Consider the following 12614-nt stretch of genomic DNA (forward strand, 5'->3'; position numbering starts at 1 on the left):
CACTGCACAAACATAAATGTTGATGACATAATCAAGTTTAGAACAAACCACAGATCAGTTTAGAAGGGTTGTTCTAAAGGCAGAAATGAAAAACTTTTGTAAACAAATTCAGGACTACGCTGACTTTTACCTTCTTTCCCCTTATCCAATGTCAAGTTGTCAGGGGCTGACCACTGAGAGGTTCCATAGCAGAATCAGAAGTTGGGCTTTCCTCCAAATGCAGTAAGAATGAAGAGCAATGAGGCCACTCTGCCTCATTAGTCTGGTATCTGGCAATGCCTACATGAGTGCCAGGGAGCACTATTCCACCACTGGTGCCGGCCACCAGAAAGGAATACATCCAAACTCCAACATCACCAGGTACAGTAGAGAGAAAACACCACTAATAGAGCTCGTGGTCATTAAAGAGGTCTGTTTATTTGCTGCAGGGTCCAACACTTTCTTCACTGCTGCCATAACCAAAGTCAGCTTTATTTTTGGTGCACAACATTCTCCTTGCTCTTTGTTCAAATGGCTCAGTACAGTGCCAGCACGATTTTCAACCCATCACCTTTTAAGCAACACCAATGATCGATGAGGCAAATAAAACCCAAACCATGCAACATGTGTTAGGCTGATAAAATTAGGCTGAGAATATTTATATATTTACACAGAGAACGTTCAACATTACAACCTGCTTGCAGACTTGTATTATCTTGATGAAGTATCCAAACAGCTACATTCTGGTGTAAAATACTCTTTTTGTTTAAGGTTTGGTGTAAAAGCTACTTACTTCACAATGCCTTTGACTGGATTCTACCGCACCTATTTTTGACACAGAATTTCTACACACCAGCACCACACACTTTCAGTCACACCTCACAGAATGTGTAAGGCATTTTCAGACATCTGATCACTGTGAGCACAGGAAATCCACTTTCTAGAGCTTTCAGCCATGACCTTTGGAAACCATGAGAGTCTTTCAAACATAAAGGGTGAGTCCATAAGAGAGACACTGTTCTTCCAAGAACTATAAACTTGTCATTTCTTGACACTGCTACACACAACACAGATAGAATTTAAGACTAATAAATTATTTTCCTAAATAAAAATTTGTTCTTAAACCCCACTGGGTAACAACAGGGCTTAGGCACTTCTGAAGATTTTATCTGTCTTTAATATGGAAGCTTCAGACTACAAACACAAGGGCAAGCAATCATTTCAAAAAGGAAAAAAATAATGACTGGCAAGAAGCAGGTCAATAGTCTAAGAGTGTAGTCTATTTCCCTGAACTCCACATCCATACAGAACTTCAGTGACCAGACAGGATTCTGCACATGAGGGTCTGCTGGAAGAAATCTGCCTGCCGGGCCAAGGACTTCACTGTCTAAATTATGAACATACTTTGGGAAAAACACGTTACTGTGAAAAGCCACCTGTGCAAATAATTCTCTTTTCTGGAGAGCACAACATGCCCAGAAATAGAAAACTGAGTAACAGCAATCCAGAGCCCAACATGCCCAAGCCTTGTAAACAATGAAGACCGGGAAAATAAAAAGAGAAGGAACAGGGACCAACACAAACTGGATTAGCCAAGACAGATGAAAGGCTCATAGAGATTCTAAAAGCATCTTCTTTTAAAAGGAGATTTGGAATCCACCTTGTCTTGGCTGGCAGTAAGAGAACATAATTTCATGTACATGGTGGTCTCTAAGGCAGAGCAATAATCAGCTAACAAAAAATCATTGATTTAAGAGCTTTCTTTAAAAAAAAAAACAACAAGCTTTTTATATTGGTTAAATTGATAGCAGTGAAAAACTTGTTATGGGTGAAAAGATTCAAATCCTTGTATTTGATAATTTGATATCTATCAATATACAACATCTATGAAGAGCTCAAGTGGTAAGCCTTGATCTCCAGAGGGAGTGAATGGGCAGAAGGATGGAAGGAGTTAACTGAGCAATGACATATGATGGAATTCCAAAAAGAAATAAAGCTGTTCTGCAAAGTTTCCCGAATTTGTTAACCGAGCTGCATCTTCAAACATCAGCATAACTGATGAAAGTCACTGTGCCCCAACCATTAAGACACTGATAGCCAAACAGCCTTCAAGGCATTGCAGGACACGCCAGCTCCCTCTGCAGCAATTACTTAATGGCCAACAGGGGCTGAATCCAATTTACTGCTTAGGAGCTACAGAATTAAAATCCCTTCAAATTAATATGGTGAGAGGTTCTTACTAACATTCACTTTTCTTTTTTCATGTAGTGCAATAGAATGCTAAGGGTCCAGCTGTGCCATCCTGACCCAAGCAAAACTGATCAAATTCTCTGTCAATCTGTCCACACAAGGACAACCAATTATAATTTTCAGGGTTTGTTTAAAAGCAGAAAAAAATGTGGAATTTGATAACAGAAAGTGGGAACCACTGGCTACACATAAGAAGTCCAAGATAGTTGTTTAAAGAAGGAATAACCGAGAATCTGGCACATCTTTGCTTCCAAAAAGCACTATTGACATTCAGTAGACTTTTTGACCTCTATTTTCCATGGATGTCCATGAGGGCATACTTGTAGTCCTTTTCTACTAGAAAAGGAGAGTCTTCAACGTATCTATAGCATATCGCACTAGGAAGATACAATAAATAAATTTACTTTTTTTAGGACATTACAGCCCTTCAAACACTAGACATCAAAATCCAACCATATACATGTAACAAAGCAGATGATACCTCCTGAACAACAGATGTAGGATCTAAAGTGTACCTTCCATAGCACTGCTTTTAAACTAATGCACTAGCTTAGAATCATTCCTCATTTGCTCTGAAATCTTACACAGCAAGATTTTCTCAGTCTTTCAAATCACACAAAATTAAACCACCTAAACATAATACACAACACCGAGGGAGCATTACAAATCCCTGTCCACTGAGAAGTGTTCAGGCACCTACCACTGAGGGTCCTATCTGGATACACTTCATTTTTACATTGTTCCTCCAGCTGCCTGACTGAAAGGTATCTATTGTCATGATCAGTACAAATGTGAACCCTCTCTCCCTTCCCTCTGCAACGAGCATTTAAAGGAAAACCAAGCACTGATTTGCCCAGTCCAGCAGTATGAAAGCACAGAGTAAGGAGCACACTGAGAAGCTTGTTTTCTAGCTGAGGAGTGGTTTAATTCTCAGCATGGGCAAAGAGAGAATATTCGTACCAGCTGATGTCAGGCACACTACCTGGGGATCTCAGGTACCCACCCAGGCTGCCTGGCAAGTTCCTTGAGAGAGCACTTCAGCTGCTGAGTGAAGACTCCACCTCTCCCCGGGCTCAAGGAGAAAGCCTGGGGCAACCAGGTTAGATGGTAGAAACACCCTCACATACACACAAACCACTGGCAACATTCCAAGGTTGCAGCATGAAAAGTGGGTGTGATGGTAATGACAAAGGGAACGTTTTTCTAACGCCTTGCAACATATTTGAAGCCAACTGAAAACTAGTCAGCTGTCTCTGTCATACACTCATGCTGCCGGTGTAAGAAAGGCCACCACGCTGTGCTAAGGTGACAGCTTCCAGGCCTGGCCTCAAATACTGACAGACCTCCTTACCATGCCAGTCATCAGGCTGGGCTGAAAGGCAAATTTGGTCTGCCTTTATGCTGAAGTAGAGCTATTTCCATGGAATCTAGCCTGAGGAAAAAAAAGCAGAAAGTTCTATTTGAGAGGTTAAGTCAAGATGCTACTGTGAGAGTAACAACAAAGCACTTGGGAAAGACCAGGTATGAGGGAGACAAAAGTCCAGGCTCAGAGCACATGCCACAGCATCAGGTTTAGGTGCTCAGAGTCTGAAAAGTGACAAAAACGGCATCTTTGCTCTCACTCTGTGCGGGTGCTGGAGTCTGACGTGCCCCAAGAGACACACCACCCCTCCCACTGTTGTGTGGTCCTAAATAAACCTAAGTATGTACTGGCTCTCACATCAAAACAGACAGTCAGAGCACAGTAACCTCAGCATTCAATCATTTTGTTTTCAAATGTCAAGGACAGCAGTTTTGCTGTTTAGAGAGAGCTGCACTTCATGTGTAAACATAAGGCTGTTTTCCTGAGAGCTCCTGACACATAATTTTCAGACCTCCCACTATGCAATTTTTAGTCACTTTTCAGAACAGAATTATGTTTCCATCTTTTGGATTTCAAGAAAGGTCTCTGTGCTTCAGCATATAACAACCAAAGATAGAAAATCCGGGCAAGCTGCCTGACCATAAAGCAGCTCCCATGCCCTCCTTGGCTACAAAGGGTACCGCAAGGACGAGTCTACAAACTCTCAAGTCCAGTGCATGCAGGAGGATGGGTTACTGGTAAGGTTTTAGGCCTTTGGAGACCGATTACAGTCTCCCATTTTTTCACTTTAGACTCAAACTGGTATTGACTCAGCTGAGAGAAAGGTAAGCAGCATTAGTCCTGGAGATGAACCTCAGCTTTACTATAGCAGCACATTTTAGCCTTCTTTTCACTGGCTTGTTTTCTTAGCCAGTTCTTGAGGATGAAAATGTTGCTGTTCTTTGGTAGATACAGAAATCTGTCAGCAGAGTTCACCTCTCCTAACACTGACAGATGAAAAATGGGAACATTTTCAGCCTCTTTTAAGCTCTGACCTGACCTGCTGCACAAACCAAAACAGTGATGTATCTTTTCCTTTTCCTCCCTTAGCAGGAAGTTGTTCTCTCCCCCACTCCGCTCCACACACACACGTGCACGCGCTCGCACACGGCTGATGAGATGAGGGTATGGCCAGAGTCTATGGAGCGATGTCCAATAGCAAATCATTATGGAATTCTCAGAATGTTTCTCCCAAAGAATATAAAGTTTAACACATTCTGTACATATTGTTGGCTTCTTAGTTATAAAGTAAACACAGTAGCAAACTGTCCATAAAGTGTTGACTCAGTTTAAACACAGCCCCTTCTCATTTTATCTTGCTGAAAGTCCTCTTCCAGTCAGAAACACTCCAGTGATGTGGGCATTCGGTGTGTGACAGCAGAGGAAGGAAGAAAGAGGCACTTTTGATCGGCTGGTATTCCTGGACTTCCCTTTTTCCTGCGGAGGTCTATGTTCCTGACACTAGATGGTAGTGTTAGCACGGAAAACCGCTGTGGATAGGCACTTGGCAACAAGGCTCCAAGGCAGTGCCCGCTCTCTGCTATGTCATCAGGATTGGTTTCTGCCGCACTTCCAGGATATCTGGGCATGGGAGAGAAATAAAGAGACATAGTAAACTTAAGAGGCTTCTGAAAGCAGCCACAGTACCAGGAAGTACAGAGAACTGGAGATGTAAGCATGGACTGCGGCACAGCCCACCAGGAATCTAAAACATGACAAGTACGCAGCTTTGCCTGTTAAAATCTGAGTTAACCAGGATGCAACTGGGAAGATCTGAGAGATGAGAAACTGCAAATATATCCCATCATGTGGAGAGGACAGGTGATCTACAATCATTTATACTGGGATGAAGCAACATATGTTATACAGGGAGTGATTTTCCAGGGAAACAAGCGCAAGTGCCATTAACAAGAGCTGCTAAGGGGTTTTCCATTCTTTAAGGGAGAAATGCAGCATCCCCAAGCCCCTTAAGGAGACTTCTGTGGGTACAAGTATTTCACCTCTTTTATTCATTCTATAGTCCAAAGCCTACATTCCTGCACTCAAAAAGCTGCCAAAAAACCCCACTCCTCTTTTTGGCTTCTCAACTCCATATTGCCCAAGTGGGACAGAATATGACCCTGTAAAACTTCTGTTGTAATCATGGGCATCTTTCTAAACATGGGTAGTAAAACCAACATGGCAAGGCACTACGCAGAAATATCTGGAAACTGGGCTGCTATGTTCTTTTCTAGGCTACACAAAGAACAAGGAACATGGAAAAAGGGAGCACACAATTAAAAGGCTGATCAAACACAACTGCACAAAGAGGATGACATGAGCAAAAATTGATCCCCAGCTCCAGAGGGCTCCAACCACACCTGTAAAGAATTGAACACAATGGAGCGAGTCCAGTGAAGGGCCACAGAGATGACTAAGGGACTGGATCATCTGACATTATAAGGAGATGGTGACAGAAGTGTGATTATCCAACATGGACAGAAGGGTCAGAGTGAAGTCTTATCAATAAACTCAAGACATTTTTAGAAAGTATTTTGATCACTATCACTGGGATTTTAATATCTTAGTACAGGTTTTCTGAACTACCCAAGAGAAATGAGCACCTTTCCCACTTCACCCTGCCCCACATGTAATGCTCCTGCTTCCTGGAAAGCTGCTACTGGCACAAATATATTGATTACAAAAAGGCCTTGGAAACAGGACCTACACAACATGTCAAGCTAAAACAAATGTGGGTAGTGAAAAACTGCAGATGAAAATTCTGCCTTACAGCCCAGAAATTTCATGCTCTATTTCTGTGTATCTCGATACATACCCCAACTCCTGCAACTGTATGTTCAACAAATTAAGTCTTAGAAAGATGTTCAAGCTCAAAGCCAGTATTTGAGCATGGAGGCATTTGTGCCACCCTCTTGAGCATGTATTAAATGCCAGCTGAAACAATACATCTTCTGTGAACTCCAAAATGCCTGTGCTGAGAGAGTGAGTGACCTTGGTAATGCCAGCTAACTTGCTGTAAGACTATCAACACAATGATCATAAGGAATAATTACATATTTTGCTGAAATGTTCAAAATCCATCCTTAAGTACAAATGACCAACTTTTTACTGGAATCTGTAATTTCTTCTGAATTGAAATAAACTCCTATTTACAGTGGCATTACAGAGAAATACTCCTTCCTCTGTCTTAACAGCAGAATCCCCCAACATTGTAGGCTGTGCACAATGCATGTCAAAATTCACCTGTTAAAATTCGATGCAATGGCAAAGTGATGTATGTTAAGTGTGCATAGAGTAGAAAATTTTCATCTGTTCTGTTCAGCTTCAGCCACGAGCCCACCAGTGAGCGTCCTGTTCCAGACAGGGACCGCGACCGGAGATTTGTCGCGTTGTGAAGATCTGCAAAGGCAGGAAGAGACAGCAAGTCTCAAGGGATTGTACTTTACTGGAACACTTCTGAAACTCAAAAAAGAGGAAAGCCTCCTAGTCATTGTTTAGAGACAAATCACATGCAGGACACTATCATAACTGCTTTTTAAAAACCAGACAGACCTTGCCTAGCAGAGAGTTCACCATTTACACTGAAGCTAATGGTAGCAGTAGCAGCTGAAAAAAAGTCAGGAGAGGGCTTGTGCTACCACACTGCACCAGCAGAACCCTAACTCAGCCTTCTCTCATACACAAAGTCATAGAATAGCCCTAAGATTAAGTACTTACTCATGCAGAAATTCACCAGAGTAACAAAACAGAAATTGTTTCTTTTGAAGAAAATTGACATCTAGCAGACATGGGGAGATGCAGCATTAATACCACAGTTTCCTGCACACCTCCATGCACACCCTGAGGCACACCTACGACCCTTCAGCTCAGCCACTGTTCTCCGAATTAGTTTAGATGTCCCCAGGTAACTTTTAAAACAAAAAGATACTGAGTCCCCTGTAGGCCAGAGGAGTTTTTTATAGGTGCAGGTCTCTACCACAGCCATGTGCTACATTTTTGAAATGTTTTTAAATCTTTGCTCTATTGCCCTGTAAAATTCAGCCCTGTCCCACAATGCTAAAAGCAGATGTTGAAGTTAACATATCGATTCTGAACCAGGGTGATCCAAGCTCTGGGACTGAAAGCAGATCCTGATCCAAACAAAGAGGAAAATTCATGGTGGCAGCTACTATAGAAAGATGCATAACAATGTGGGAGGAAAAAAATTCTGAAAATCTTTCCCTCCTTCCCTATACAAGTGTATGTATAGTCAAGCTGTATATTCCCTCTTCCCATGCATGACCACTATGCCAGGAGCACTGTGGTGATTAGGGTAGAAGGAGCTGACTCTGGTAGCTGCAATAAACACAACTCTCCTGGTGTATCATGCTTGCACACAGCAAAGCCACTGACTTGGGCCTAGATTGGCTGTTCCTGTTCACCACAGGTCTGTCTGCACTGGGGCAACTCTGCAGCAGCACTGGCTGTACCAAGGACACTGCTGATCTTTACACAATCCACATCTTTTCCTCCACCCACAAAGCCAAGATGCACCCAAATCTCTGCTCCTATCTCTGCATCTTCTGCATCTGCATCTGGCTTTTTAATGACAAAATAAGAAGGTTTCACCACTGCAGCTCCTGAGCAAACACTGGTAGGACACTCAGGTTTCTGAAGTTTGTAAAAAAATCTCAATTTAGGTACTACTCCTTGTAGAAAACTCATCTTTGAATAAATTAAACTTCCTAGCATAAGCTGTTAAAATAGTCCTCTTTTTATTTTTCAGATGAGGAACAATAAGGTCAAAACACTTAGAAACCATTTCTTGGTATTTTATATGAATGCTATAAAATATCTGAAAAACCTACAATTTGTTTACTTCCATAAATATATTAGAAGGAAAAGGATATGAAAATAAAAAACATTTCCATCATTATGATTAAATAGTCTAGGATCAGACCCTGCAAGACAACCCTGAGGACACACTGCATCATGCATGAAGGCTGCCAGAGAAACACCTTGAACCCTGTTCTCTCCTGGGCAACCTCCAAAATAAAGACACCAAAAACAGGACTGCATGTGGGGAAAGCTGCCCTTCTCCCCACACTACACTGTGCCTAGTAAAACATACTCAAACACATCACATTTCAAGTAACATAGATGCTGATTAGACAAATTAAGGAAAAAGAGATGAGCGAAGGTTTTTATTGATAGAACCCTGAATTAACTACCATCAGGTTTTTTTTTTAAACTGCCACAGAATTTGCATTAAACATTATCACTTCAGTTTGTTTTTTAATGTGCAATTCTTTACTAGCTAAGGTGGTCCAGTACTTCTGATAGGCAGTATCTTTGCTACTTCAAACAGAACTTGTAATCTGGAAATTACCTTTGTGTTTATCTGTTAGAATGCCAACAGACAGATTTGTTGACTGAATTGTTTTTAAACATATGAAAAGCAGTTTGGACATTGACATTTTTGAGTTTCCTGCCTCACAAGACTGTGATGTGATTGGGATTTATATACTATATTCTGAGTCAGGCTTCATCTTGTCAGGTGTTTCCTGCTGAGTAACTAGAATTTAAAGGAAGAGTTCCACAAGTCATTAAACTATTATACAAACTCATTAGGTTTTCTCTTTATAGAGTTCAGAACTGATTTAAAGCCAGTTGAAGTAAAACACCTTTTCACCAGCTTTAACCAACTCTGGATCAAATCAGAATTCAAAGAACTTGTTGCTGAGAACATGCCCTACCCAACTATACCTGGAGAAGTGCCCCCAAAGTGTGTGACATCTGGGAAAGGGGGAGGATCTCAGCTGCTCCAGTTTCTCTCAAATGGGTCCACATAAAAGAAATAAGTTTTAACATATTCAGAGATACTCAAGCTTGTGAAAAATCTTATTTTCAGAGAGGCACTGGCTGTTTGTGGAGCTCTCGTTTTTCCACCCTGCAAACCTGCTTGAAAACCCTTCACTGGGATACCTTTCCACAGCTCTGTGCCCTCTCCAGACAAGTCTGTTTAGCTGTCAATACTTCTCTCACCTCCACCATCATCATCTCTGAAGAACTCCTCACTGTCGTTTGCTGAATGGGACTTTTTCATCTCAGCAATTCGATTTCGGGGCACTTTTCTCTTGAGGGATGGGGAGAAGAAGGATGGGCGGTTGTTACGTTCTGGGGTTGGCGGTGTGCTGAAAGAGGTAACCTGAAAGGGAAATAGAAGAAATGCTGGAGAAAGTCTTGGCTTTCCCTCCATGTGCCACAAGGCGGTCACATGTGTAAAAATCAGAATGATGACGGGTATCTAGATATGTTTTATCAAAGCAGCTAGAGAATTTCAACTGAGTAAACATTTCAGCTTCAAAATGCTCATCAAGGGGAAAATATTTTGGTATATCACAACCCTCAACTGTTACATGAATAAAGAAAAACCTCTCTCCTCAGATGATCACTTTTAACAAGGATTTACAGTCATAACGGCACAAAATTAGTAATTTAGGCACCAAGAATGTCAATCTTATTTTTGCATATTGAAATTCAGGAGACTTAACATGCTAAGAATGTATTGTATTGAACACACTCAAATCGTGCACCTTCATTTCTTTGGCACGCACAAGGCAGCAGTTTCCCTATTGGGAAGGCTGTCCCATGGGATCCCTGTGGAAGGTCAGTGTCCCTGGGGAGCAGGGTCACAAATTCCTGAGCACAACACACTGAGGCAGACATGAAGTCAATGTTCTCTTTTATGTGTGTCATGTTTCAATACTGGAAGGAGAAAATGAAGCTGTGGTGCCTCAGATGATTTGGTTAGTCCAAGTGATGACAAATACATGGATGGAACCATCTGTGGTGAAACACAAATTAGGGACAAAACTGTGGAGACACCCTTCTTTCAGAGCAGTAGTTGCCATTGAGTAAACTACAATTAAAGCCAGCACACCTGTTTTGGAGAGAACTGAAATGTAGTGCTGATGTACTGGCTGTGATTGCACTATTTTAATAGTTTCATTTCAAAAGGAAAAAAATAGGGATAACTACTTTGCAAATGGATGTGAGTAACTTTTATCTTGTCTTTTCTTCTTCACACAGTCAATTTAACAACCCCCTAACTCTTCCTGAGCTGGCACCTGACACTGCTCATATCTGTCCAAAGGAATGCAGAGGGAGGTGACATGGAGTGACAATGGCAGCCAAGCCAGGCTGATGTTACACTGCAGAAACACTCCATGTTGTCCCTCTATCACTAACGTTAAAAAAATAAAAGAAAGGGATTGTAACACCCAACTGATCCTCTCCCCAGCACACTTAATTTCTAATTTGTGCTTGCCTCTGTTTTTAATTTTGGAGTCATTTCATATCACACTGTGGGTGGAATGAGAAACAGACGTATCACCGTTAAAACCACTAGCAAAAAGCAGTGGTAACACATTATCAAATCTAATTTGACATTTTCCAGCTGACACTGGAAGCCTTGGAGACAAAAGATCATGTTGTCCCTCCAGGCCTGATTTCTTCAGGCTGTATTTCTGTGGTAGAGAGCAAGAACATCCAGTTAATGAGTTCTGTGCTGGTAGCTCATGTTGCTTTCTACCAAGTCAGAAACAAAAACCACACTGCCTGCATGGAGATCTCTAGAAGCAGTTCTTCAGATCTTTAAATGATACAGGTTAGCCACACTACACAGAAAACCATGCTAGACTCTAGCAGGTACTGACCCAGCCCAGGTCTGTGCAAATATTTTGAAGACATGTTGCCTAATCCCCATCAACCAGGTAAAATGTTGTAATGGAAAATAAAGCTCAGGATTGAATAAAGGCCAAATTGGCATCTATGGTCTGATTCTATTGGCATTTTACTGCACTTGCATTAAAATTAAGCATATGTATGATGCATCTGGGTCCGTGATCTTTGTTTAGCATTATACAGGCTTTGTGTTGGCAGTATTCCTCAGTGGCAAAACCTAACAATACCATTTCCTGTGAGGTTTAGCAAGCAACCTATATAATACACAAATTCCACATTTCTAGGTAAATCCCATTTTGCACAGAAGTGGAATCTACGTATTTTATAGAAAACAGGCAGAATCATCGGTTTCCTTGGCATCAAGACTGCTGTTGTTTCAACAAAACACTCCTCCAGAAGTATGAATCATCCAGTCATCTCTGTATTCAGCATTTGCTCAGGAGAAACTGCATTAAAAAAATCCATCTCATATACTGAGTTCAACCAAATTACACAGAGGCAAACTTAAGTGCAGCACCTCGATGTGACTTAACCCCAGCTTCAATCTGCCTCCTGCCTTTGGAACAAAGCATGTTCATGCTTCACCTTCAGAAAGTATTTCTGTCTGCTACTTACTCTCTCATGCACTGGGGAGTCTGGATTTGAATCTTCTTCTGTCCCATACGGTGAAGTGTCACCAGTGGAAACTCTACTCACTGCCATCTCCGCATGCCCTTTTCCCTGCGGTCCTTTCATTCGGACAAACTCCATGTTGTTGTATTTATAAAAGCCAAAAGACATTCTTTGAGCCATCTTAGCTGCAACGCTCACCTACAATGCATCAAGACAGGAGAGAAAAACATGTAATAACAGCTCTACAACTTGAAAATAACATCCTCTGAAAGCAGTTATCTAAGAAAATGTCAGAACCATAGTGGATAATGATTCCTAAGAAACATTTTAAGCCACAATCTGAAGTGATCTCCAAAAGGAAAGTAATTTTACAGAGACAAAAACAGGTTCTGAGAAGAACCAATTCCTTCAGCCATCCAAAAGGCAGAGTTACCAATGGCACACTGAGAGAAAACCAGAAGTTTTTATCCAGGCCCACACACTGTGGCACAGGAGAGCACAGGCAGGTACATGCACAACACAATGCAATCTGTGCCGAGGCACTCGTTTGAGTCCAAAAGGCAATAGACACACACACACAAGATGCTTCAAACCAGCAAAGCACACCCCACAACTGGGCCACTACTTTGTGCCAAGTAATTTCTGA

At 41.6% G+C, this 12614-nt stretch overlaps 1 protein-coding gene across 2 annotated transcripts in view; it reads right to left on the reverse strand.

The window, feature by feature from the left end:
• Positions 1–397: 397 nt before the first annotated feature.
• The window catches only part of KIAA0930 (KIAA0930 ortholog), an 89274-nt gene continuing 77057 nt past the window's right edge, over positions 398–12614 (reverse strand). For both annotated transcript variants that reach the window (XM_042051276.1, XM_042051275.1), the window contains exons 7-10: positions 11972–12166; positions 9656–9818; positions 6875–7030; positions 398–5212 (exon numbers count right to left, since the gene is read on the reverse strand). In XM_042051276.1, coding sequence (XP_041907210.1) covers positions 5172–5212; positions 6875–7030; positions 9656–9818; positions 11972–12166 — 555 coding nt within the window. In that variant the 3' untranslated portion in view covers positions 398–5171. The remainder of the gene's footprint in view (positions 5213–6874; positions 7031–9655; positions 9819–11971; positions 12167–12614) is intronic.

The sequence above is a fragment of the Corvus kubaryi genome, unplaced genomic scaffold (genome assembly GCF_017639235.1).
Source record: "Corvus kubaryi isolate FWS band 111438036 unplaced genomic scaffold, C.kubaryi_AGA036_p1.0 74, whole genome shotgun sequence".
In the NCBI taxonomy this organism is placed as follows: Eukaryota; Metazoa; Chordata; class Aves; order Passeriformes; family Corvidae; genus Corvus; species Corvus kubaryi.